Source organism: Pyrgilauda ruficollis, unplaced genomic scaffold (genome assembly GCF_017590135.1).
Source record: "Pyrgilauda ruficollis isolate IOZ18807 unplaced genomic scaffold, ASM1759013v1 scaffold111, whole genome shotgun sequence".
Taxonomy (NCBI): Eukaryota; Metazoa; Chordata; class Aves; order Passeriformes; family Passeridae; genus Pyrgilauda; species Pyrgilauda ruficollis.
In genome coordinates, this window is record NW_024509322.1 from 352,920 (window position 1) to 379,545 (window position 26,626).

Below are 26,626 nucleotides of genomic sequence, written 5' to 3' on the forward strand. Positions count from 1 at the left end.
AGATAAAAGGATTTAAGACATCTATGAGAGAGGAGGAGGAGGAGGATGGAGCATGGAGATCCTCCAGGTTATCACTCCCCTTACCCAGAGGAGACCCTTCCCAAAAGAAAGTCCACTTGAATTTCAGCCAGAGTCCCTCACCCTGTTTTCCAGAAGGCAGAAAAAAACCACCTGCCCCTGACCTTCCTGGCTGCATTTTGGCACGCCAAGGCCGTTTTTTTGATTTCACTTTTCTGGACCGTCACCAATTCCCCATTTTAGGGAAGATGAGAGCAATTTAGCAGCTACTGGGGGTATTTTGACTTGGCTGCAGCGAGTCTAAAGGTTGGTCTGTGCTTCTCTTTTTGTGTCCCTCTGAAAACCCAGACCTCTGGGGCTGGGTGTGGGGTAGATCCGTGGGAGGAGGGCGCGAGCCCTGCACGCATCCGCGGGCTCGGCGGCCAAACGGGAGGAAATGAGTGCGCTGCAAAAACATGATTTCATGTCCGGATACGTGTATCCCATGGCCAGGCCTGCGATACAGCGTGTCTGGGATGGGGACAGCCAGCAGGGGAGACAACTTTCCCTTATTGCTAATTACCCAGACGGGCCTGCTCGGCCCATTTGGGAGGCTGGAAGGGTGTGGATGGGGATGGTGCAGGAGTTCTCTGGTCAGGGGCTGGTGGGATGTGAAAAGTTAGCCAAAATGTAAAAGGAAAGGTGAGCTGCTTTGTGCCAGCACAGCTCCTTGCAATAGCAGTTACAGACACAACTTTGAGCTGCTGTGCACCACCTCTAACTCATGGAATCACAGAATGATTTGGGTTTAATGGGACCTTGAAGTCCCTCTAGTCCAACTCTCTGCCATGGGCAGGGACACCTTCCACTATCCAGGATGCTCCAAGCCTTGGCCTTGAACACTTTTAGGAATGGAGCAGACACAGCTTCTCTGAAGTCATCATCATCCTCACAGGAAGAAATTTCCTACTAATTTCCAACTCATATCTAATCTAAAGTGTCTCTCTTCCCGTTTAACCTTGCCATGGAGTGATGCTCTGGTTGTAACCTCAGTGCAGTGAGTACGTGGAATTATCCAGGCTGGGGAAGGGCACTCAGGGGAGAAGCTTTTTTGCAAAGGTCAAGGCTTGGAGCGTAAAAAGAGAATCAAACAGGTTGAAAATCCAAAGCAAAAGGACACGTCCCGTCCATCCTCCCAGAGCCCACCCAAAGCCAGTGATTATTCCCTCTCCACGCAGCTCCTCTGATTAATTCCCTCCCCAACAGCTTCCCGCTTCCTATTTTGGTAACGCCTCCCCCTGTCTCCCCCCCACCCACCTTGTTGAAACAGCTCAGATATTGGCTGAAATTCTATTAATAGTGAGAAAAGGAAACTCAAAAGAATAACTTAGGAAATGGTGGGTGACACACCCCAGGCCGGCGGGCTGAGCCCGGCTCGGAGCCTTACGCCAGCCAGCTCCTGCTCCTCCCAAGGCGGGATGAGAAAGCCAAGGAGCCTGAGCAAGCCAGGGAAGGGGAAGGGATGTAAGCCAGGCCCTGAGGAAGTTCCTATTTTCCTCCCCTTTTGTGCAGCCTTTCCTGATTGAACAGGGGCAGCGGGTTGAGTTCATCAAAGGCAAAGCAGGGGCTGAGGCTCCGGGGGTGGCCTTTCCTAGGGGACAGCATTTGCCAAAGTGAGTGAGGAAGCTCCTGGACTTTTCTTTGCATTGCAAGAAGCTCCTGGGAGCAAGGAGGGTTTTATCCACCAGCTGCAATGCAGCCATATCTGAGGTGCAGCAGAGCCCAGTCACTGCAGAGGACAGGAAATCTGTCACCTCCTTTTGAAACTGTGAGAGGGATCAGATTGGCAGAATATCACAGAGCAGTGTTATTTATCCTGGAATTAAGCTGGGCTACCAGAGCAAGTGGTTGCTTCACAGGATTTTTAATTTTGCCTGTGCAGAGGCTCTTTCCCTTGCATTGGCTTAGGGATAGATGAGTTCCAAGCAGGGTCTTCCTGAGCTGCCTGCGGAGATTTTAGTGAAGGATGTGGTACAAGGACATTTTACATGCCTCCCTGGCACTCTCCATGTCTTAAGATGCTTTCCTAATGAGCATCACCCTTTGCTGCCAGCCTCACCATCAGCTTTATGAAATGGCTTCACCCATGCCAAAGATGAGCTTGGCTTCCTGGGTTAGAGAATGGGGAAAGGTCCAACAGCAGCTGCCAGAGGATTCACCTCTAATCCATGAGTCCAATCATCCAGTGCAGCCATAGCCTCTCCAAACCCCTGCCAGAATAAAAACTGCTGCAGAACAGTTTTGATAGAATTGCTCTGCAAAATGTTAAAGATGAGACCTAATGGCTGGGTCTAGTTAGTGCTGCAATAACACTTGGGGAGGGGCTGCATCAAAGAGGTGTGGGCAGCAGGTCAGGGGAGGGGATTTTGGGTGGTGAGACCCTGGCACAGGATGTCCAGAGAAGCTGTGGCTGCCCCTGGGTCCCTGGAAGTGTCCCTGGCCAGACTGGGGCTTGGAGCAACCTGATATAGTAGAAGGTGTCCCTGCCCATGGCAGGGGGGTTAGAATGAGATGATCTTTAAGGTGCTTTCTAAACGAAACTATTTTATGGTTCCATGCAATGAGTGTGCCTGGACTCTGATTTAAAGCCACTGGGTTTATTGTCAGCAGGGAACCTCCTTTGGCCCGCTGTGAAAAGACTCTATTTTAAAAACTCTTCAAATTGCTGTGCTGCTGTTTAGATTGTGCGTGGAAGTGACAATGACACGGAGGCAATAATGTTGAAAATGCCCTCTTCTCTGCTGTCAAATTGAAGGAATCTGCAGCACTGCCTCTGCCCTGAAAACCCTTCCCAAAAAAACCCTTACTGTCTGGACTTGGAGCAGGGCAGGGGGAAGAAATGGATGTGCTTCAAGCCCCAAGCAGTTCTGCCTCATCTCCAGATGGAGAGGAGCATCCAGGGCTTCCTACTCCACTGCCAGCCTGGAGATAACCCTAAGGAGGAGATCTGGGCATGCCATCACAGCATTCCAGCATAATCTTGAGGACTCTAAGTCTGCAGCATTTTGCAGTGAATCACATCCCTACAGCAGCCAAAAGGCCACTCTGTGTGGTAATCACATATCTTCTGAACAGAGAGAGACATAATTCTCTCACAGGATTTTCCTGGGAGCTGTGAGAAAAATAAGAGAAAACAATTTTTATCTCTACTTGCTTCACCTGTTGTTGTGCACATGTAGAATGTGCTGTGGAGATTTGTTTAGCAAAGAGTGATTTCTTAATTGGACTCTGGCAATAGTGTTTTGATTGATTGACCAATTAGGTCAAAGCTGTATCAGACTGTCTGGCAAGGGCGATGGGTTTTTCTTAGTAGCAGCAGCATAATATAATATAGAATAGTGTAGCAACAATAAAGCAATTGATCAACCTTCTGCAATCATGAAATCAATGCTTGTTATTCCCCGTTCAGAAGATCGCCACTACAATTATCTTGTTTCCAGAAATGGGAAAAATTCAAGTTTTCTCTATTTTTACCAAGTACAAGTAACCCTAAAGCCCAAAGAGCAGACTTGAAGCAAACCTCACGTGAGCTTTGGCTGCTGCTTCCTCTCTGTTAGATCTGCCTGGCTTTATTTTATTCACACAGCAGCCTTTAAACCTCCTTGGTTTCAACCAAGGAACCCACCCGCAGCCTGATACACTTTTCCTGCCAGGACTGCAACACATGTCCCCAGAACCCAGGTTTTGATGAACCAGCATTTTCTGATGACAAACTTGCTTCATTAACAAATTCCCCATCAGCTCTTTCTGCAAGTGTTTGAGCCAGCTCAGCTCATCTGCTGTTTCATTTGGAAGTGTGACAAACATTAAAAATAATCATCCCAAGGCACACCTCCCCATACTCCTCTTTTCCTGCAGCCCTGACTCGTCTCCTCTTCACTCCCTTGGTCTAAACACCACATTTGGGGAGGCAGAAATGGGTTAATTTGCTGCACTAATTAATGACCAGCCAGTGGGTTTGAGGGAGCAGGAATATCTCCGTGTTCCTCACTCCCACCTTCTCAAAAACATTGTTGTTGAATTGTCCTTCATGCCACACTTGGAACTCTTCTGAATTTCTCCTCAGAGTCTGGGATTTGTCAGGAATTTGTGATCAGTGGCATTTTTCACTCAAGTGGATCCAGCTGGTCCATCCCAGGCTGTTCTGCATCCCATGGCCAGCTCCAGCCAGAGGTGAGGAATGCCAGCAGTGGGAAGTCCAGCCTCTCTTATGGATAAACATAGGACATCCTATTTAGGATTGTGTCTCCACCACTCTTCTCATGGAAAATCTGTGGGTCTCTAAAAAGTGAAGGGGAAAGATGAAAAAAAAAATGAAAGCTCTGAAATCCTTTACAAGAGGTTGTCAAGGAATCAAACCAACACAAACACAAGTGCCCACCTCTATCCACGCAACCCACAGGCATTTTTCACCACTAAGCCTGGAAATAATCCTCTTTCCATCAGGGGAAAGAGGATATTTCCATCCCATCCACCATGGGATTTATAAGGGACCTGGCTCCAGCCCTGCACCCTTCCCAGGCTGCAGAATGAGCTGGGGTCTCTGCAGCCACAAACATCTTCTTGTGTAGGAAATAACACCAGAGCTGCTGGAGCAGAAACGTGGGGAGCACAAGCCAAAAATGCCTCATGTCCCAGCCTGACCAGGCCCTCCAAAACACAGAGCGTGGCCACGCTCCTGTCCTCTCCTGAATCCTGTGTACCATTGGAGTGGAGCTGTCCCATGATGACCTTGCTGCTTTGAAGGAGGATTTGTGGCCTGTATCAAGAGAGCATCAATCACCCATCGCCGAAGGACACGGTGTCTGGTACATTTAGCCCTGAGACCCCTCTGTTTCTGCAGAAATCACACAGGACTTTGGAAGAAACTCAAGGTTTACCCCGAGTAATGGGCCAGAAAGTCTCTCTGGATCAAGGTAAAGCACAGGTGCTTCTGTCCCAGAGCAGTGGTCGTGAGTCAACAACACTGAAAACCTCAGGAGAGCTGTAAGAATACAGAACTTTGTTATACACTGACTATCTGGGGTTTTTCTTCAACGTTGTAAGTCTTTAAGATGGTCTTTCAGGATTTTGTCTGTGGACACGAGCACTTAAACAGTCTTTTTTTTTTTTTTTTTTTTTTTTTAAAAAAAGGGAAAAAGGGTAAAAGTTTAGGTTTTTTTTTTTTTTTTTCTGAATTTGGGCAGGAATCTCAGGTCCATGAGAAGAACTTAAAGACTGGGGCTGCCAGATTGGGAATTCCACCTTGACCACATGAGGATCCCACCCAGCTTTGCCACCTCTCCCTGGGGTGGAAGAAGGTTTGGAGGAACTTCAGCACCTCTCCCCATGGTTGAGGGCTGGGCCCACGAGTTGATTCCAGCACTAAGGAGCTGTGGAGCTGTCAAGGTGGTGGGAAGGAGCCCTTTGGAGAAGCCAACACTGTGAACTGCTTGGCCAAAGCATCAGCTTTACTCTCGAGGGCTGAGCTGTCACATCCCTGCAGCCCCTCCTGGGGACCTGACCTCCTTTCTCCAGCCCTGCTGCTCACCAGTGAGGGTGTCTGTTGATACTGATTTATTCATTCAGACAGAGAAGAAGTTCCTCCCTCTGCTTTTCACCCCAGAAAGATGAATCATCCCTTGCTGGCTTTTCCTGGAGGACTTCAGACAGCTTGGGAAGGAGTGAGGACGTGAGCCCATGAGACAGGAACTGATCTTTATACAGCCTGATGGCTTGTCTACACAGGGGTACTCAGAAAAAAATAAAATCTAAAATTAATCTAAAATTAAAAGTAGGTATGATTTCAGAGTGGATTAGTCAAAGTGCACACAACCCACCAGGTGGCCACTCTTGTGCAGCTTTAAATCAGTCTTTATTTAATTTAGATCAAATGAAGTAAGTTAAATCAAACTCTCCTCAGCTCTTAAACCTGATGAGGAGGAGCTGATGCACTTTGGGAAAGTTAATTCAGGAGAAATTTGGTGATGGTCCACAGAAAACAAACTCCTAAATGTTGCACTGACCAAACATCAGGGATGGGGCACACCTTTCTCCCCAGCTGAGGTTGGCCCTTCCTAATTCCTGGGCATGGAAAGCTTTGTTTGATGTCAGATTTGATGTCACATCATAGAATCATCGATTAGTTTGGGTTGGAACAGATATTTAAAATCTTGTCTAATTCCCTTGCAATGAGCAGGGACATCTTCAACTGGATCAGGTTGCTCAGAGTCCTGTCTTGAACTCTTCCAGGGATGGGTCATCCACAGCTTCACAAAATGTGCCAGCATCTCAGCACCCTTATCATCAAAAATGTCTGCCTTGTATCTAATCTAAATGGAACCTTGTTCTGTTTAAAACCATCATCCCTGTCCTACTGCACAGACCCTGTAAAAAAGTTTATGCCCATCTTTCTTATAAGAACTGCAGAAAGGCCATGATCAGGTCCTCCTGGAACTCAGTTTTTCTCAGTTTTTGCCATGGAGAAAGGCAGGACCAAAGAAGGCAGTGGAGAGAGCACCCTACAAGTTGTTGGGTGGCACGGGGGGATGAAATTCTTTGCCTTGCTCTCCTCTCCAGCTGGCTGGGTCCATATTTGGGTTCATGCTGGGCAAGGCAGGGATGGAGCTGGCCCTGAGCTACTCATCCCGCTAGCTGAACTTCTGCCAGCTGGGGAAGAGTTGTCACATCCAATGTCACTCAAGTTGGGTGCCGTGCATCAGCGACAGGTCTAGACTTTATCCATGGGCAATGAGGGCTACAAGGCTCTCATGGAGCAGAGCTCCTCTGGGTTGATTGTACAGCCAAAACTCCCCTCACTTTTTGTGAGCATCACTCTTAATTTTTGCACCGAGGAAGAGGAATGGAGGGAATATTCCCTTTCTTGTGGCAGGGGTTCTTCATAAAGGAAAAGGATCAACCCCAAGCCAAAGGAGAGGTTTCTCTGGAGCCTCACAGCCTGGCAAACCAGACCACAGAGAGGTTTTAAAGCTGGTGTTAGCAGCAGGGATCTAATGCCCAAACTCGTGCCATGAAAACCGAGGATGCCATCCTCAGCTGGAGGCTGAACCTGCAGGCCCAGCATGCAGGAGGTCCAAGCCACAGCCCTAAGGGGCAGAAAACAAGAGGAGAGACCCTAAACCCAAAAGAATAAGGAGATTTTGGCCTGGTCACAGGCTGCTGTTGTACAAGGGAAAAAATGGAGACGGGTGAGTGGGAGGTGAGTTTGTGCTGGCACACAGCTGCCGTGGTACTGCAACACGTTGTCCCCTGCTGCTTGCACCTCCCTTTCCTCTCCACCTCTCCTGAAGATTTACAGCAGGAATCGCCCCCAGGCAACAGCTCTGCCTGCTCCTGCCACCACTGTGGGTTGTGGGGAGGTGGCCAGTGCCCCGGGGTCATTCTCAGGGCAGGACTCGGACATTGCCTGCCTACCGCGAGGACAGAATGGACCAGCAGATGGTGGGGACAGGATAAGGCCCAGAGCCTCACCCTCCTTTGTGAGAACCTCTGATGAGTCACAAATCAGCCCAAATTTACGCCCTCCAGACAGCAAATTTACTTTTCTCGGTGGAAGTCATGTTGCCTCCCCAGCCCATCTCACACGCCACCCACCACCAGGCCAGGATGAGCCCAAAGAGGATGACCTGAAATATCTTGAATTGGCAATCCTTGTGGGTCCCTTCCAGCTGGAGATACTCTGTGATTCTGAAATCTTTGGTTTATTGACACTCTAAGGTGATGTGAAAGACAAAATTGATGCCAAGTGACATAGAAGTCACCTCCAAGAGGCACTGGTGATGCCCTCAAGCATCCCAGCCTCTCTAAGTAAAATTTTGGGTGATGTCACCATCATATTTTCTGAAAAATCCCTTAGCCAGGATTTCTTCTCCTGGGAAGCTGAGAAGCCTCAGAGAAAAATGTAAATAATAATTATCTGATTCTCTTCTCCTGTGTTTGCTGCTTTGGAATGTGGTCTGGAGGTTGTTTACCAACAGGTGCATGTTTGATTGGTTCCATGTGAATTGTTTTTACTTAATGACCAATCACAGCCAGCTGTGTTGGACTCTGAGGACTCAGTCACAAGTTTTTATTATTCATTCTTGCTAAGCCATTTGATGTATTCCTTTCAATATGATATGATATGATATGATATGGTATAATATAACAATATATCAGCCTTCTGAGAACGTGGAGTCAGATTCATCTCTTCCCTTGTCCTGAAGACCCTCACAAAGACCACAGGGTGATTTCTGGTTAAATATCCTCCCCAGTTCTGTCTACTTTGCTTCTCTTTCAGGCTATGCTGGAAACAGGTTCCTCTGCAGGCACATCTGGGACACCTGCAAATCATTACTGACATAAAAGCTTCCCCCTCACACCCCTCACTCCAGGATTTTTGCAGGAGATGGATGTCAGGATCCATCTCTCCACCACAATCAGTCCCCCATGACCTTGTCTAGCCAGGGTTACCGAGCCAGCAGCCCAGAGATTTCCTGCCAATGCCGTGAGGAGAGCTCCACGTTTCCTTGGGATCCTTTGTGAGTCGCTGCTATTTTGGGTCCCACCTTTTTTTTTTTTTTTCCTTTTATTTCCTCCAGTTCCACACCCACAACTCCCTCAGGGTGGGGTCTTCCCAGATGATTGGGAAGCTCTATATATACACATTGCATGCATGAGCACCTACATATATTTATATACTGGGCCTGTGAGTGGAGCCTTCGGGCACGGACTGGACACGCTGGACTTGGCAGCAGGCTCAGTGCTATTCTTTAGGTGGGGAGAGCCTCGGAAGGGAAGGACACAGCCAACCCTCCCTCTTATTCAAAACTATTTAAAGACTGTCTGGCACTGAGTTTCTTTCCCACCAAATGGCTCCAGTGACGATCTGGCTTTACAGGCCCCTGGTTTTACAGGCCCGTGTAATCTGATCGGCTTCTATTGTCGGCAGATTTGTAATTGCCTCATTATTTAACTCTCCTGGAACTTTACAGAAAGAGAAATCCATTTTAGATTTTTGTTTTGTTGTTTGTTTGTTTTGTTTTGTTGTGTTTTTCAGGAGAAGTGGGACTCAGTTTCCATTTGAAGTTCTTGTACTCTTTGATAGCTCCTGCTCCTCCCCTCCTTAAAATAATACACATGATCAGAGAAATCACTTATTAAAGGCACAAAGAGTGAGAAACTACCTTTTGCATTGTTGTCCCAGGGCAGGACCCTCCAGCACAGCATATTTGTTACCCAATGGCCTCTGAGGTAGCACTGAAGCAACACAAGTAAAGAAAGTGTCCAAGGCCAGGTTGGATGGGATTTGAGAACCTGGTCCAGGGGAAGGTTGCCCATAGCAGGGGGTGGAATGAGATGGTCTTTAAAGTCCCTTCAACCCAAACCATTTTGCAGTTCCATGTTCTAGGATTCACTCCCAGAGAGGAAGAAGGATGCTCCTGTAAGCACTGTGTGCTGGCTCACCTCCTTGCTGAGCCACAACTCTCTAAAACAACCCTCGTTACACTTGTCAGTCTCTCCCTGCCTCAGTTTCCCCATCTCTACCTGCAAGAATAGCCTGATTTTGGACAGAGGAGCTGTCTTCATTTACAGGCTGATCCAGCACCTTTCTAACCAGGGCCCCAACCTTGGTTAGGTGCCAGAGCAATACAAATAATTACTAATAGTAAATCCCATGGGAGTCTATTACATTATGGTTCAACTTCCTCCCAAACAATTGCTCCTCTTCCTTGCTTTGTGTGTTCTTCAAAAGAAGCGGCTGCTGTGCTTTAGGGCTGGGACACCGGCCCTGGTAAACACACACCCAGCGTTCCTGCTCAGCAGGGCCTGGGCAGCAAAAAGGAGATAAATCTGACTGAGACAATCACACTGCAGGCTGAAAAAGCCCTGAGGGTTTAATGGAAATGGCGAGGTGGCTGCACGAAACAGCGTTTGTCCTGTGGAGTCCCTCGGGGCACATTTATTCTCTGGTTTTGGGAATATTCTGAGAGTGGCAATGAGAGCAAGAAATGCAAAGAGCAGAAGTGGCCAATGGTCTCAGGACTCAAAACATCTTCATTCAGAGTGGTGAGGGTCCTGGCAGTGCAGGGGCACTCAGCTGAGGGAAGCAAGGACTTACTGTGGGCACATCTCTTGTCATGCTTGGACATGCCCCTGCTTTCCACCTGCACTGCGCCACCCAAAAAAAGTACATAAAGGGAAAGATGATCCAGAAATAGGAAGAAAAATGCCCTTGGCCCACAGCCAGTGGATTAAATTGTCCTTGTAAGGCCTACAGGGTATGGGAGCACCCCAATGCCATAGGTTTAGGTGCAATGTCAAACTCCTGCAGGAGCTGGGAACCCAAAATATCAAGTGTCCAACAAAAGGTGTGATGGTAACGCAGAGAGGCCATCCCAAAGTGGCTTGAGTGGGCTTTGGGTGAGCTTTCTTGAGGTCTTTGGGGCCTCATTCAAACAGCTTGCTCTGCAACACATGTTGGGATATTTCTGAGGAGGTTTTCCCATTGCCAGGACCAGGAATTAAGGCCTGCACAGCAAGTGGCAAAGTGGAGAAGGAAGAAAGGTCTTGCTTCTTAATCAGCCAACTGGCCTGACTTAATGCTGACAAAGAACAATGTCTATTTTGGTCATCCCTTCCAAGATGGAGCCTGCAAAAGCTTTAATTAGTCAATTAAAAGTGGCTTTGTCATAGGAGATGAGACACAACCGGGATCAGCCAGCTGGGTTCTTGGCTGCTGAATGACATTGTCTTTCCAGCCCAATGACCTCATTGTTAATGACTCAATAGGGGAACAATGTTGTCCACCCAGCAGCCCAGCAAGGAGTGAGATTCCTGCGTGGTTACAGCTGAGCAGAAGAGCATGGGAAGTTGTGGGATGTCACCGGGTTGGGGATGCAGTGCTTTGCTCTCAGTAGGTTTCGATGGCGTGGTGGCGTGCTGAGAAACTCCAGCCAAAAAAATGTCATATGTGAAAAAATAGAGCACACAACAAGGGTCGTACTCAGGTCCCCAAAACTCCCTGGACAGGTAGTGAGTTTGAGCACAAGGAGATTTGCCAGTCAGGGAGGAAAAACCTAAACAGTATCCAGAGGAAAGCAAAGCTCACAGCACCTACACCCAGGGTGGCTGGATGGAACAGACTCTGTCCTTGTCACGTTTTGAGCTCAGGGCTTTGCTGATATCTCCCTGCCACCAAAACATCTCCCTGCCATCAAATCCTTCTCTCCAGGGCAGTGCCTGGAGGCTGTGCCACAGGGAAGGCCGTGGCAGGGCAAGGGAAGGGAGCAAAGGAAGCAGGAAGGAAGAAGGAGCTGCATCCCCTCCCTGCTGCTAATCATCCTCCTCTTCCTCCTAAGAGAGGCCATCAGGTCTGCAAATACCAGCCTGAGCTCTCACCTTGGAGGGGATCCACAGCTCTGGGTACAGGAGGGAGCTGTGGGGCTGGGCCTGATGATAATATCTCAATTCTTCTGTTCCTGGGGTGACAGACACCAGGGGAACTCTGACATGTCATCTTGGGCATTTCCTTTAGGAAACTGAGCTGGACTCATGGTGGGGTTGGAGATAGGAGAGGGCAGGGACATGATGGGAAAGCCACAGCAGAGCAGAGGAGAGAGGGGGGACTGAACTGGGATTCAGTGGGTGCTGCTGGTTGTAATCCTGGAGCTGGGCAGTGGAGGTGGAGCCCCTGCTCTGGTGAAGGCTGCAGCTGCATGAACATTCCTGGCATGTTTGCAAATGATCCCTGGCCAAATCAAAGCATGGCTTTGCTGCCAAAACTACCTGAAAACAGCATCCCTGATTACAGCTAGGCAGAATGGAGCTGAAAAATCCCCCCACACATTTCAAATGCACATTTGGAGAAGCACAATCAGCTGTGCAAAAATACCCTCTCACTGCCCTGAGCCCCATCTCCTCCTGGCATCTCTGGAAATTATAATTGGATAAAATGCTGCTGGACACCACTCAGAAATCAAGCCCTGAGCCTGCTGACCATGGAGGCAGAAAGAGCTGAGCCATCAAAAGCAAATGACAACTTCCAGCAATGCTCATTGGTAATTCTCAGTAATTGATTGTTGTTTGCTTTAAATTCTTAGCAACTGATTGCTTTAAATAATTAATTACTTGCAAGCCCATGTACTGCAGACACTGCTCTGTGGTGCAGGCTCCTGACCCTGGTGGCTGGCACAGAATCATCACAGAATCACAGAATGGTTTGTGTTGGAAGGGACCTTGAAGATCATCTCGTTCCAGCTCTCCTGCCATGGGCAGGGACACCTCCCACCAGACCAGAGCTCCATTCAGCCTGGCCTGGAATTGCTCTGCTTCTCCATCACCAGTCCCTCCCAGTACCCAGACCTCTCAATGTGGGCCACAGAGTCACTGATGAGAGGCTGAAATGCTCAAATGATACAAACCAACAGCACCAGGTCCTTTGACCAGGAAGTTTCTGCACAGCAGAGCAGCCAAATAAATCCAGTGCCTGGAATCCAGGCAATGCATTTTGGGACTAAGGATGATGCAGCAGATGACCAAGTCCTGTGCTGCTGCAGGATTCAAATCAGCTCTCCCAAACAGGAGCAGAAACAGTGCTGGAGGAAAGCAAGGTGTGGAACAAATCCCCTTCTTACAAACCCTAACCCTAACCCTGATGCTTGGAAGGCAGCCCAAACGTGTGATGGAGATGAGTTACAGCATCAGGACATTTGGATGCTGGGCCCTCAGCCCTGGGAAGATGGCTCAAATCCAAATCCAAGCAGATCCAAAAGCTGATCCTTATTACTACAGAACAAATTCCTTATTCCTAATCTAGATTATCGAGCAGAGGGCTCCTTCTTTCCCCGCTCTTGGCAGCTTCATGGCAACAGCCATAACTTGAACAGACTGGGAAAATTTGCAGCTCTTTGGTTCTGGGGAGTCCTGAGAGATGCAGGTGGCACCAAGTTCCTGTAACAAGCCATTTCTTGCCTTTTGTGAGGAGAAAAATGGAAAATCTGTCCACAGGCACAACTGTCCATCTCAACAAGGAATAGTCATGGTGCTTAAAACAGGGGCTGAGAGACCCAAGGGTCTCAGAAAAAAATATTTCCTCCAGTATTTCCTCTATTTCCTTTCTAAAAAAATTCCTCTAAGAAATAAATTCCTGAGGCAGGAATCCTTCTAATTTCTTCAGATATAGGCTGTGAGCATCTGATCTTGTCAGATTTGAGCAGAGACAAATTCTTAGCACCCCTTCTTTCTCCTGTCCCTCTGTGGGGCGAGTGCCACTGCTCAGACCGAGTGGAAATCCTTGCAGGAACAGCCATAACTCATGGGCTGCACTTTTCTTATCCTCCCCCTCACTGTGATGAGTGTCAGCCTTCAGGATGTGAGTAAATAAATAAATAAGTAAAGTGGGATCCCAAAATCCAGCCTCAAAGGCAGTTCCCCTACAGAGGTTTCCCTGTGCTGCTCCTCCTCACCCATCCACTTTATCAACACTCCTCTTCCAGCACCTCAGGGTACCAATCTGACCAGCCAAGACGGAGATAAACCCCTGCCCCAAAACTGCTTCTGAGCTGGATTAGAAGGAAACCCTCCCTAAAAGGCCAGCTGGGCTCGGGGCATCCCCTGGCTGCTGCTGCCAGGGAAAGCAGCTTCACATCCATCCCCCATCCCTGCTGCTGCTCCCACAGAGAGCCCCCTCCTAATCAAGCCTCCTCCTAATCAGATTGGAGCCATCCTGCCAGACATGCAAAAGGCTCTCACGGCAGAAAAAGCGTGGAGTTGCAACCCTCCTCCTCCTCCTCCTCCTCCTCCTCCTGCTCCTGCCTCTCAAACACAAACACAGCCTGAAATAGCCGGCATTCCTTCGGCGTGGCTGTCCCCCCAGTGCTCCCCATCAACCCCCCAAGGCACATGAAGCTTCTTTTGGTGCTTTCCTGACTTATTTTTTTTTTTCCCCTTGCAGTATTTTATCAGGATTGGCAGTGGGATTTTTCTGTGTGAGAACACAGGAGATAACGGAGAGCTGTGCGCAGTGGGACCACTCCAGGGCTTGGCTTTGGGCCAAAATAACCCACTCTCCACAGTACCCCCATGAATATCTCATCGTGCTGGGGCTCTGCACCCATCCAGAGCCTCTCCAATTGTCCATGGCATGTCCTGCAGTGCTGAAAGGCTCCGTGCTGGCCAGGGATTAAGTGCAGAGACTCCTGCAGGATCAGGAGCTGCTGCTGGGGCCAGGTCACTTTGCTTCCACCAAGGATGCTGACAAAATGCTGGAATTTTCATTTCCAACATGGTCAGGGAAGAAGAGCACTGGTCCCTTGGGGTTTTCCTGTCACACCCAAGCTCCTTTAAATGCCCAAAATTTTACCAGGTGCAGTTATCAGCACCAGGTGCAGTAATAGGAACACACAAAAAGGTGGAATTTTTTAAAGCAGAAAACCATCTTTTTTGCTTTCTCAACCCATCAGTTTAGACTCCTGCATTTCCCTCTCCAACCCTCTGTAAAGGGCATTCATAAATGCACACACTGGTCATGACATCCCCTGCTTCTCTTGCCACCAACCTAACCTCACATTTCTACTTTTCACCACCCTCCCACCACTCCACCCTGCTTGAACCACTTCCTTTGCCAAAATAAAAACTGTTTTTTTCCCCCCCTCCAAAACTGGCTGCCCTAAATCACCCCCAGCAACTGAAGCTGTGATTTGGAGAAACCTGGGAGTGTGGACAGTGATGGGTGACAGGTTTTGTCCTTCACTGGCCACCCAACAGTGGGGGTTGTAATGCCCATCCTTGTCCTCATCAGGAATTCCTTAACACCATCCCCTCCACTATTGACCTTCTCCTGGCTGGAAAACTCCCCAGAAAATAATGTTTGGGGGTGAGATGGTGAATTACAGGCCAGGTTTTGATAAGTACTCACCATGGAAGAACTTCTCAGGAGCATGGCCATGGTGGGATGCTGCTCCTCCCAAGAGCCTGGGAAGGATTTGGACCAAGGAAATGCAGAGTGAGAGCTGCAGGAAGAACCTGCCCAGGAGTGAGAGTGCATCCTCCACCTTGAGCTGGGTCAAACTGCAGCTTTTCAGAGACCTTTATCAGCCTAAATTGATGTGTTGCAGCAGAAGCAGATGTGTCCTCTCACTGGAATGGCTTTGAGCAAAGAGTGATGGCAGGAGAGGCAATCACAATCACCTCAGGATTATTTTATTTCCCTTTTTTTCTCCCCTCTGTTGTTTTAAACAGCAAAGTTTTATTTGCCAAGCTTGCTGGGGAAAATGCTCTCATGTTGGATAAGCAAGGAGACACATCAGAACAAGGTGGATGAGGGGAATGAGCCACAATCCATTGAGGCCAAATCTCTTCCTAATTTTTGGGAGACCAGATTTTATCATCTAGCACCAAAAAGAACATTAAACATATTGCAGTGAGACCAGACCCAAGCAGGACACCCATGGCACTTGAGGAACTCAGCTTTCCCAGCACTAAGTGGGGCTGGATTTGGATGTGAGACAAAAACAGTGGTCAATTAAAGGAGGTCTTGTTAATTTTTACTTCTCTATAATTGCTCTCCGCTTGCACTATGGGCAGATGTCCAGGGTATCCAGACATGGGACAGTCATTTAGACAGTCAAAAGTTATTTGCATAAACCTCAGCTATCCACTGAAATTCCCTCTCCAAGTCAAGGAGAAACACATTCAGCTGCTCCACCAACAGTTAATTCCAGGCGGCGAAAACAACTGGAAAACGGCAGCTGAAAAATAAAATTGTTTCCTCTCCCATTTTAAACAGTAAAAGTGAATTTTAAGAGAATGACTCCTGCTTATTTGAAACCCTCCAGGGACACAGAACAATTCATTTCAGTCACTAATTCCATCACAGTTTGACGCTGGAGATTTGCTTAGTGAATTACTTAGCACTAAACTGAAAAGTTTGCTGAAAAGTTTATTGCGTAAGGTACCCAGGCCCTCGGTTATTTGATGTATCTTAAAGGAATTGTAAATGCTCTTTTGCATTTGTCAGTTTAACAGAAATTTCCTCTGCAAGCAAAGAGTGATTTCCACCAATAAACCCTAAATTAGTTTTATTCATCATCACCAAGGACGACTCCAGAGATGCATAAATTAAAGCTCAAAATAGAGAGGTCTCAGGCTATAAAATTCCTTCCACAAATATGTTCAGAGTGTGCCAGCCTGGTTAGAAAACAGAGTTGAAAGGCAAGAGTGGGCTGTAAATCTCCAAGTTTTACAATGAGGAGAATCAGCCCTGCTTAAGGGATATAGCTATGAATTGTAAATGAAAAACATGATAAAAATCAAATCATTCAAATTATGACTTTCTCCTTCTGTATTTTAAGTCATGATTAAAATTCATAATTTAAGCCACATCAATTTAAATCAAAGCACCCTGCCATAAAATGAGGTTTTGAACCCTTTGTGAAGCTTTAATGAGAAAAAAAAAAGATCATTCTCCTGTTGAATGCGGTTAATGGGGATTTATTGGTGCCATTCGTGGGCAGGAACTGTCTTAGAAGCCCACAAAATCACATGGACTGAGAGCCTTGAGGGCTTTTTTTAGCCAGCTGGGGAAATTTTAAGGAAACAAAATAATTGTCTATAACAGGGTGTTGCATTAATCTCTAAACTTTCATTTTCCACAGCATTCCACGTACTGTACAGGAAAATTTATTCTTTATGTCAAAGAGATCAGCATCTCTCCTTGGCTTTTGGTATGGGAATGACCCTGAGCCTTGGGAAAGTGGAGGTGATGAGGAGATTAACTCCTGCAGGCTTGAAATTTGGGCTCAAGGCTGTGAATTTTGCTCTCTGGCTTTACAGCTGACACAATGCCCTGTCCCATTTTGATTATCTTTTGTCCTGGCTGTCTCTCAGTTGGATCAGGATTTCTGGGAGCCCCAGAATTGCTGGTTCCTCCCATTTGCAGCACAGGTATCACAGCTTTTCTTTGTAATGCAGGATTTTGGGGTGTTTATGGCAATGCTGTGATTTGGTATAAATTTATGTGCCCTTAGAATGAGGCAGTGGAGAGCCCAAACATTTCTTAGCATTTGTCAAACCAGATCAGGATGCTGATCCACCTGAAAATGAGACCAATGTTAGAAGGGAAAAACCAACAAAAAAGAAAATAAAACAGGAGGAGGCTGTTTTCTGCTTTTACTGCATGTTGCTACTTTCTCTGCTTTGCCAAGAGAAACCCACAGGAACAAATCCTTGTTTATTTGTTGTTTTTACTCCTTCAGGCTCCAAAACCGAACCAGGATGCCAGCAGAGAGTGATGGCTGCAAAAAATTCATGATGAGAATACTGATTTGGAGTTCTGCAATCCCGACCTGCTTTGAGGCTGCTCCTTATCAACTGACTCAGTACGTGGTAGAAAATTTGCTTCCCTCACCTGTGCTTTAAACATTTCTTCTGTTGCTTGATTAATTAGAAATGTCCAATGAGGATGCCTTTATTGCTTATTTAATGTGGATATAGGTACATATAGATATAGATTAGATATAGATATTAGATATATCTCAAGGACCTTGGTTACTTGATGTTGTTCCAGTACAACCACTGCTAACCAGATTTGTGCTGGCACAGAGCATCTCTTAAATTACTCTGCTTTTTCTCACAGTCAGGGCTCACAGTATTTTGATAAGCAGCACATAATAGTCACCCTCAGAGCTCTCCACTTTCCACAGCCTGCAGCAGTATCATTTAAACTTTTCTCTCTTTTTTTTCCCCCCCATTTGCCTACGTGGTGGAATGTCTTATCTTGCCCTCCTGCCTTTAGACTCCAGGGAGGAGGGGGGGAAAAAAAGTGGTCTTTGCTATTAGGTTTCAAAGAAGCACTTTCCCAAACAGAGTTTCTCCAAGCCTTTCTGAAGAGCCTTTCAAGTCCCCTTTGTCCAAGTTAGAAATTGGGTATTTTTCTCTTTGCCTGTATCCAGCAGAAGCCACTTAGAATAAAAGTCTAACAAGGCTGTCTCCTCATTTCTCTACAATAGCTCTAATATATATTTAAGTATTAGGGCTTAATTTCTAAGCCAATTTCTACCTCCTCCTCCAGTTAAATTTGCCAAAATCAATTAAGGCTGAGAGAGAAAATCTCAGCCTTTGCCATTAATAACTGAGGCCTTATTCTTCCACTGCAAAATGACCTTCCTTCCCCTTTCACCACCCTCATCAGCCATGTGGCCTAAGACCAAAGCTCTCTGCACACAGAGCCTGTGAAACGGAGAAAAAGCCACTGGATTAATCCAATTTTTATTCAGGATGATAAGGATATGAACCAGATCTCAAAGCAGCATCTAAAATGGGACTGACTCAGAAAGAAAAAAATTACCTTTTCAGTTTTGGAGGAGATTTTAACGCAGATCCCATCTCTGCCTCTTTCTAAGAATTTGTCCTGCACCTGACAACAGGCACAGATTTGGTTTTTAAACCCAAGGACCATGTTCTTCTTATTTGTCTGTTCATTTTGCAGCCTTTAGGGCGCACTCCTGACCCACCAGCAAAAAGTTCATCCAAGTCCAAAACCAATTTTTTACGTTTCTGAGCATATACAGAGAGTGTTACACAACATAAGTGTTTCCAGGGCCATGTCCTGGATATTTTTGGTGCAACATGAGACCATGTTGGGGAGCATTTATGGAAAAAAAAACATCTCTAGTGGACAAATTATCCCAAGATACATCTGGATTGCCTTCAGAAGGCACAGCTGGATTCAAGGATAACTCAGCTTCAACCTTAAACACCTTAGTTAACTATCTGAACCTCCATGGCCTTACCCTGGGTCCCTCAGTGGGAGGAAAAAGCAGAAGAGTCACACTGTGACTCCCAGTTTTCCCTTCCTCCTCAAGTCCAGTCATCCCAGCTTGTCCAGGCTGGAACCCATCCCCTTCCTGCTGCCACCCAGCCCCAAGACACAGAACCTCGGATGTTATTCACAAGTGGAGCCTTGCTGAAAGCCAAATCTCAGCCTGTCCTGCTCCCTTCCTTCCCTCTGCTGTTCATTTTGGATGCACATCCAATGTTCCAGCAGCGCTGGAATTCCCATTGCCCAAAATAAAGGTTCACTCCTGTTCCTTCCCCCTCCCGCTCTCTGCTGGATGCTGTGGCATCACACTGAGTTGATTTTAATAAGTTGTTTGAATTCTCCTCGTGCCCTTGCAATGCTTTGTCACCAAAGTGTCACCGGTGTCTGCTGAGAGCGCCCGGCCCGCGGCCAAGCGAGGCGTGAGACTGGCGTTATTTACGGGGCAGAAAAGGTGCCTGCAACATGCAGAGCTGCAGGGATGCAAGGATTTGCTAAACAGGCACATCTGGTGGTGAGAAAACTTCCATCAGCAAGACCTGGGAGCCAACAGGCAGATGGGTAATGGAGGATGTTGGTGCTTTTGGAGTTTGAGCAGATTCGCTTTGATGCCTCAGGTTTTAGCTTTCAGGGGGAAAATGATGCCTAAGGTTTTAGCTTTTATATTTTTCACATTCTGTGCTGCTGTAGTGTGGGGTCTGAGCTCCACATTATGGGATGGTGAGCTCTGTGCACAGAGCAGGGAGACAAAACAATTCCTGCTCCAGCTGGGCACCAAGGACAAATGATCCAAATCTCAGCCCAGGAGCACAAACCCCGTGGGCTGCAGAGAGAAGAACAAGCAGGATGGGAGTGCAGGGGCTGAGCTGGAATTGGACACTGAACTGCAATGTGCACATGGAGCAGAGCTGATCCCAGGGAGAGACCCCGGGAGCGCTCGTGCATTTTGGGACCATTTGGGTTCATCTTGGGGGCAGCCCTGGCTGGGCTCTTGTGCTGCCCGAGGTGCATCCATGGAGGAGATCCTTTCAATCAATCCCTGCTTTATTCTGGAACTCTGTCTAGTCTCTCTTCTAGCTCAGCTTTCACAAGGCATCAGTTTCATCTCTTGAAGGAGAGAGGGTTTTTTTTCTCTTTAAGGTATTCTGGCATTTTCTGCTTCCCAATGGATTTCAGCAATATTCAGTGCCAAAGGCTTGCTCTAAGACACACAACAGCTCAAATCAAGTGTACATGGGCATGTAACCCTCAAAAAGTCACCCTAAATAAGCCACCACAGAGCTCTACACTCCCTAAAGTCATGAAAGGTACTATTGGCATTTTCCAAGATTTCCACCAATAATCATTATTTCCAGCATTATTTGCAATTCAAAGCCAGCAGATAACTTGAAACAGGTTTAGTCATCTTTGAGAGAACCTCAGCTTCCCTCTGAGGGTTGGGAGGCCCTGGCACAGGGTGCCCAGAGCAGCTGTGGCTGCCCCTGGATCCCTGGAAGTGCCCAAGGCCAGGCTGGATGGGGCTTGGAGCAACCTGGGGCAGTGGAAGGTGTCCCTGCCCATGGAATCATGGAATCATTAGTAGGAAAAGACCTCTAGGAACATTATGTCCAGACATTAAGCTAACATGCCAGGTCCCCCACTAAATCATGTCCCTAAGCACCACATCTACACGTTTGAACACTTCTCGATGCTATTTGTACCACAGCAGCCCCAGCTGGGAGAATCCCCCCTCCCCTGACCACTCACTGCACAGCCCTGCCACCAAACACTGAAAAACAGAGAGAGGAACTCCACCACAGCCAGTTCTTTAAACAGCATTTCACCTCTTCAGTTTATAGCTGAAAAAAAAATAATCTTACATGATTTTTGTATAGTAACAAGGAAGATTATCTGCTTCTTCCCAGCTGTGTCTGGGAACAGACAGGGATTTTTAGCATAAAAATTAGCATCTTTTTGGATAGCCCCAATGGCTGAGAACCTCTGGAGCTGTGATATGAGCAGAGCACATCCCCCCTGCCTGTTTGCAGTGGATCTGTGTATTCCTCAAGGATCCTCAGAGCAAAACAGAGCAAGGCTTCAGCCCAGCACAACAACAAATAATTAGAGCACTTAAAACCCAATGAAGCTCAGAAAAACTGTCCCCAAATAACAAAGCACTGGAGGAAGCACCCTCACTCTGGGGAGTGGGACACCATCCCACCAGGCAGTTCAGGGAAAAAAAATGAGGATTTTTTTTCTTTTTATTAAGCCCCCGTGCCAACAGAGAGGTTTTTGGGGGAGATGGGTGGCACATCCCCAAAGGAGCTGCAGGACCCAAATGGAGAATTGAGGCGGCTTCACAAACTTCAGGTGAAAAACTTCATGGATTTGTTTGGCAATTCCAAGCCTAAAGGAACTGCTCTCTGCAAGGTGGAGTATTTGGCAGAGCCCTGGGGGTGGCAGTGGACTGAGCACAGGTAGCTGGAGAACAAGAAATGCCAGATGACTGCGTGCATTGCTTAGAAAGTGGGAAAAGAGAAGAAAAAAAAAAAAGAAAATAAAAAAAAAGCAAGGTTTGCTCAGGATCTCTCTGTGAAGGAAAGGGCAGGCATTGCAAGAATTCAGAAACAACATCCTTAGGTGGAGATGGGCCAGTAGTGGAAGGGGCTGAGCACGTAAACAGGCTGAGGAGCAGGAAGCTGTCAGGAGCGTGTGAAAGCTCTGGAGAGGCTGCTGAGATTTTGAGATTTCACATGCCTGCACACGGGGAACGGACCCAACCGGGCCACCCGGATTCCTGCAGGGTTCAAACCCTCTGCTGCTGCTCTGGGCAGAGCTGGGGGTGGGTCCTGGTCGTGCAGGGATGGTGTCAGGCTGGGAACAGCACTGGAGATCAGGTGCAGGCTCAGGCTCACAGCCTGCACATTTCTGAGTGTCACCACTCCCCATCAGCTCAGCAGTGGGGAGGCAGGAATTCCTGCACATCCACAGGTGGGTTTGCTACAGGCATCCCTCCTGCCTGCACCACCTGGAGATGAAGCTGCTGGAGGCACCTGAGCTTGGGGTTTGAGCCCCTGTAGCACAGGCAGATGCTACAGCAGGACCTCACCTCCATGGAGCATCACCTGTGAGGATAAAACCATAAAACCCCACTCACCCCATCCCTGGCTCTGCAGAGCTTCAGGGGGCTCTGGGAGGAGTTTAAAGGTGGAATTTAAAAGGTGTTTTTTGCCTCGTTTGCTGCATCTCTTGTACACACTGGCTCTTCTAATACCCAGGGAGCAACATAAAAGCATCTCTAAGGAGCTTATTTCAAAATTTAAGAGCAGCAAAGAATGGCAGAAAACACTGTTTTGAAGGATTTAATCAATTAATCTTTGAGAAAGATGTAATAGGGTCACTTCAGAGTGTTATGGAAACAGAACCACACATTGTCCCCACTACAAGCCTGTTTAGTCCCAATCCCAGTGTATTTATCACCTCATTTGGGAAAACAGGACAAAACCTTCTGAGAAGGCAAAGTCAGCTAAACTCAGCTAAATTCTGGCCAGCACAAGAAAAATTGCATGAACAGCTCCTGATTTATGTCAGTATTAAAGATGCTCAGGGCTTCCTGAGTCCTAATGGGAAGAAAAAAATCTCTTTTAAAGAGATGTTGGCATCAGGGACAGATGGGGGTTTACACCTGCCTGCCCACCAAACCCTGTGAGTGCCAAGAGGAGCAGGAAAAAACAAGGAGCAGGCAGAGATTTGAGCCAGACCTCTGGGAATTGACCCCAGAGTGAAATCCCCAGGGCCCTGCCTCCACTTGTGCTTTTACCTCTGGTGTGGTGGGGCCTTGGGACACAGCAAAGGGGCCACCCAGAGCAGCATCACAGATAAAGGGGCAAAATTTAGGGTGCCTAAGCCCCAATAGCACCTCTGTGCTCTCACAGAGTGATAAAACCCCCAGGGGGATGGGGCACAGCACAGCCAGAGGGATCCTCACTGGCTGTGAATTACCTCCCCCAGTCCCAAAAAGCATCCCTGAACTCGTGCTGGTGGGTTTAGACCTTTTAGGAGTGCAGATGGGGAGAGAAAATACACGGTTTATAGGGAAAACAATAACCAAAGTGCTACCCCAGCCTCGCTGCAAATGCTGAGAGCAGATATTTCCAGACACCAGCATGAATGATCACCCTCCTCACAGGCCTTTAGAGCGACTCCCTGGAATTAAATCAGTATATTGCACGGTTCCAGTTCCTTTCATCCAGGAATCTTCGAGTGATTTACAAACAATCCTTTAATTAAGCCTCCCAAACAGCCCCCGGGGTTGTTTTACTGTGTCCGTGTGGGGAATCGAAGGATTTGCACGGCTAAAATGGCAAAAAGTTTGCAAAAGTCTTATCCAAGTTCCTCCGAGACAAAATATCTCAGAAGAGCCTCTCTGCTTTGATGCTGATTCTAAAACCCTCCGGTTAAACATTTTTTTTTTCTCCTCCTGGGGACATGGCCCCAGTTGCCTCCTCCTGCCCTGTCAGGATTAGTATTCCATGGATAAAATGTTTGTTTTTTAAACGCACACCTCTGACAGCTCATCCACAAACACGAACTCCCAGTACTAGGGAACTCTCAGTACTGGGGAGGGAGCCTGGGAATTCAGCTTTGGGGGTGAAAAGCGGTGTTTTGGCAACAAGGGTTTCAAACCCATCAATCTGTGGTTTGCTTTGAGCCCGGTGCTTGATCTCCGCTAAAAACCCTTCCTGCCCTTTCTTGCCCCCAGGACAGGTTTGAGCTGTGGCTCTTTTGAATCCCCTGAGAATAAAAAGTGTTTTTTGTCTCTTCCTGATGTAATTTTGCTATCAGACCACCAGTGGGAATACAAGATGCAATGTGGAGAAAATAAAATAAAATATCCCATGAAGATGCTGTCATGGGTAACTCTGAGCCCCTCTCTGGCTGGTGGAATTTAAAGATGGGGTTTTTTTGCTTAATGCTCTGTTTGCTGCATCTCTTGTACACACTGGCTGTGCCTTGTCTAAAGCTGATTTTCTTCTGATTTAAGCAAGGATATAAAGAGGAATCTCTGCAAAATGAGGGGATTGGGATGTACAAGCCTGGAAGTCAGTATTCCTAAGGAAACTGCTGTACCCCAGAGAGCTGCTTTTAAAAACTTCATCAGCCTTGGGCTGGTTCTGCTGTGCCCCACACACAGGAGTTGTCACCTTCCAAAACCCAGCTCTGAAATCCCCAACTCTCATTTCACATCCAGTTTAAACACAGCAAATCATGCAGGCTCCATCCCAATCGTTATTTCCTAAGATACCCAAAATACTACAGCATCACTTACAAACTCAACTTCTTCCCATTTAAAGAGGAAGGGGAAAAAAAAAATGAATTTTAGGCTTTGAGGAACTCAGATGACCACAGCAGATTCCAGTTTTGGAGTTAAGCACTGCTGGGACTCTGAGCCCAAACACTCAGTAAATAGGGATGCCTATCTTGGTCCCTAAGGAAGAAACTCCTGGCTCCAATACTCAGGGAGCAACATAAAAGCATCTCTAAGGAGCTTATTTCAAAATTTAAGAGCAGCAAAGAATGGCAGAAAACACTGTTTTGAAGGATTTAATCAATTAATCTTTGAGAAAGATGTAATAGGGTCACTTCAGAGTGTTATGGAAACAGAACCACACATTGTCCCCACTACAAGCCTGTTTAGTCCCAATCCCAGTGTATTTATCACCTCATTTGGGAAAACAGGACAAAACCTTCTGAGAAGGCAAAGTCAGCTAAACTCAGCTAAATTCTGGCCAGCACAAGAAAAATTGCATGAACAGCTCCTGATTTATGTCAGTATTAAAGATGCTCAGGGCTTCCTGAGTCCTAATGGGAAGAAAAAAATTATTTTAAAGCCCATGTTGGCATCAGGGACAGATGGGGGTTTACACCTGCCTGCCCACCAAACCCTGTGAGTGCCAAGAGGAGCAGGAAAAAACAAGGAGCAGGCAGAGATTTGAGCCAGACCTCTGGGAATTGACCCCAGAGTGAAATCCCCAGGGCCCTGCCTCCACTTGTGCTTTTACCTCCGGAGCATCCCCCAGCTTTTGTTACCTTGAATAAAAGCACATTCAGCTCTGCAGAAGCTCTTCTGGGAGCTGTTGAGTTGGAGCAGGATTTTATTCTAATTTCATTTAACTATTTTATTTTATTATTTTTTATTCTATTGTTTTATTATTTTATTTTATTTTATTTTATTTTATTTTATTTTAATTTTTTATTTTATTTTCTCGCCTTCCTTGATTACAAGAAAGAAATGCCCCACTCCTCACTACCTTTACTCACTCTGGAAAGCATCAGTGCCTTTCCTTTCCCTGCTACTTTCCCATGTGGTTTATGGCCACCTCTCCAACAAAACACCCCACCAGAGAGCCACAACTCCATCACTCCATCACCCCGAGCCTCACCCTGAACCCCAACACTACCGCAGAACCCCAGGAGCTCCCAAACTCCCAAGAATCTCCAGTTTCACCTTTTCCCATCTCCACCGTCGACTTCCATTCCCAAACCTCCCCAAGAATCTCCAGTTCTACATTTTCCCGTCTCCACCATCGACTTCCACTCCCAAACCTCCCCAAGAATCTCCAGTTCTACATTTTCCCATCTCCACCATCGACTTCCATTCCCAAACCTCCCCAAGAATCTCCAGTTCTACATTTTCCCGTCTCCACCATCGACTTCCACTCCAAAACCTCCCCAAGAATCTCCAGTTCTACATTTTCCCATCTCTACCATCGACTTTCACTCCCGAACCTCCCCAAGAATCTCCAGTTCTACATTTTTCCATCTCCACCATCGACTTCCACTCCCGAACCTCCCCAAGAATCTCCAGTTCCACCTTTTCCCAACTCCACCACCAACTTCCACCCGGGAATCGCTGTCTCCCGCAGCATTCCCCACTCCTCTCCCGCGCCATCTCTGGCTCACGTTCCGCGGGTGCAGCACCTGGACCACTGCAAGAACAGCCCAAATTCCCCACCCCGGCTCCACGGGACCCCCAAAAACGGGGTGAGAAGCTCGGCGCTCGGCACATCGCCCTCCGCAGAGCCCGAACCCCCGAGCGGGGCTCGGGCAGCGGGATGCGGGAGGGCAGAGCCGGAGGCTCGGGCTCATCGCTCCGCAGCACCAAGCGGCACTGCGGCTCCGAGACCCGAGCTGCGCTGCCGCGGAGGGCTGGATGCGCCCGGGCTGATAAGATCCGCGATAAAGCCGCCTTCGGGCTCCGGGTGGGCGCCCGGCGTCCCCCAGCCGCTTTTCCCACAAACTCGCCAATAGTAAGGGGAAAAGCGGAGCGCGGCCAGAAGGCGAGGGATGCTTGAAGCGGGGCACAAGGCACGGGAAGCGGAGGGCGGCACTCACCGAGCAGCAGCAGCAGCGGCAGCAGCCCCGCAGCCCGCATGGTGCCTCGGCGCGGCCGTCCCGGCGCGGCTCCCGGCGCTCTCTCCCGGCGGGGCGGGCGGGCGATGCCCTCCCTCCCCCGGCCCCGGCCCCGGGCACGGCCCCGGCCACGGGCTCCCCCTTCTCCCGCCGCCGGGGGAGGCGCAGGACGGCCCCGGACCGCCCCCGCCTCCGCCCCCGGCGCGGGGGGAGAGAGCGCCGGGATGGGGATGGGGATAGATGGGGATGGGGATGGGGATGGGGATGGGGATGGGTGGGGATGGATAGGAATGGGGATGGATGGGGAAGGGTGGGGATGGGGATGGGATGGAGTGGGCAGCAAGGAGCAGGGGATGCGCCTGTGGAAGGGATGGGGGAGAC

The 26,626-nt window shown here is 48.0% G+C and overlaps 1 protein-coding gene across 1 annotated transcript in view; it reads right to left on the reverse strand.

Moving 5' to 3' along the window:
• Positions 1–26,399, reverse strand: part of PODXL (podocalyxin like) — a 45,432-nt gene extending 19,033 nt beyond the window's left edge. The window contains exon 1 of the mRNA XM_041477460.1: positions 26,228–26,399. Coding sequence (XP_041333394.1) covers positions 26,228–26,267 — 40 coding nt within the window. The 5' untranslated portion in view covers positions 26,268–26,399. The remainder of the gene's footprint in view (positions 1–26,227) is intronic.
• Between the last annotated feature and the right edge of the window lie 227 nt (positions 26,400–26,626).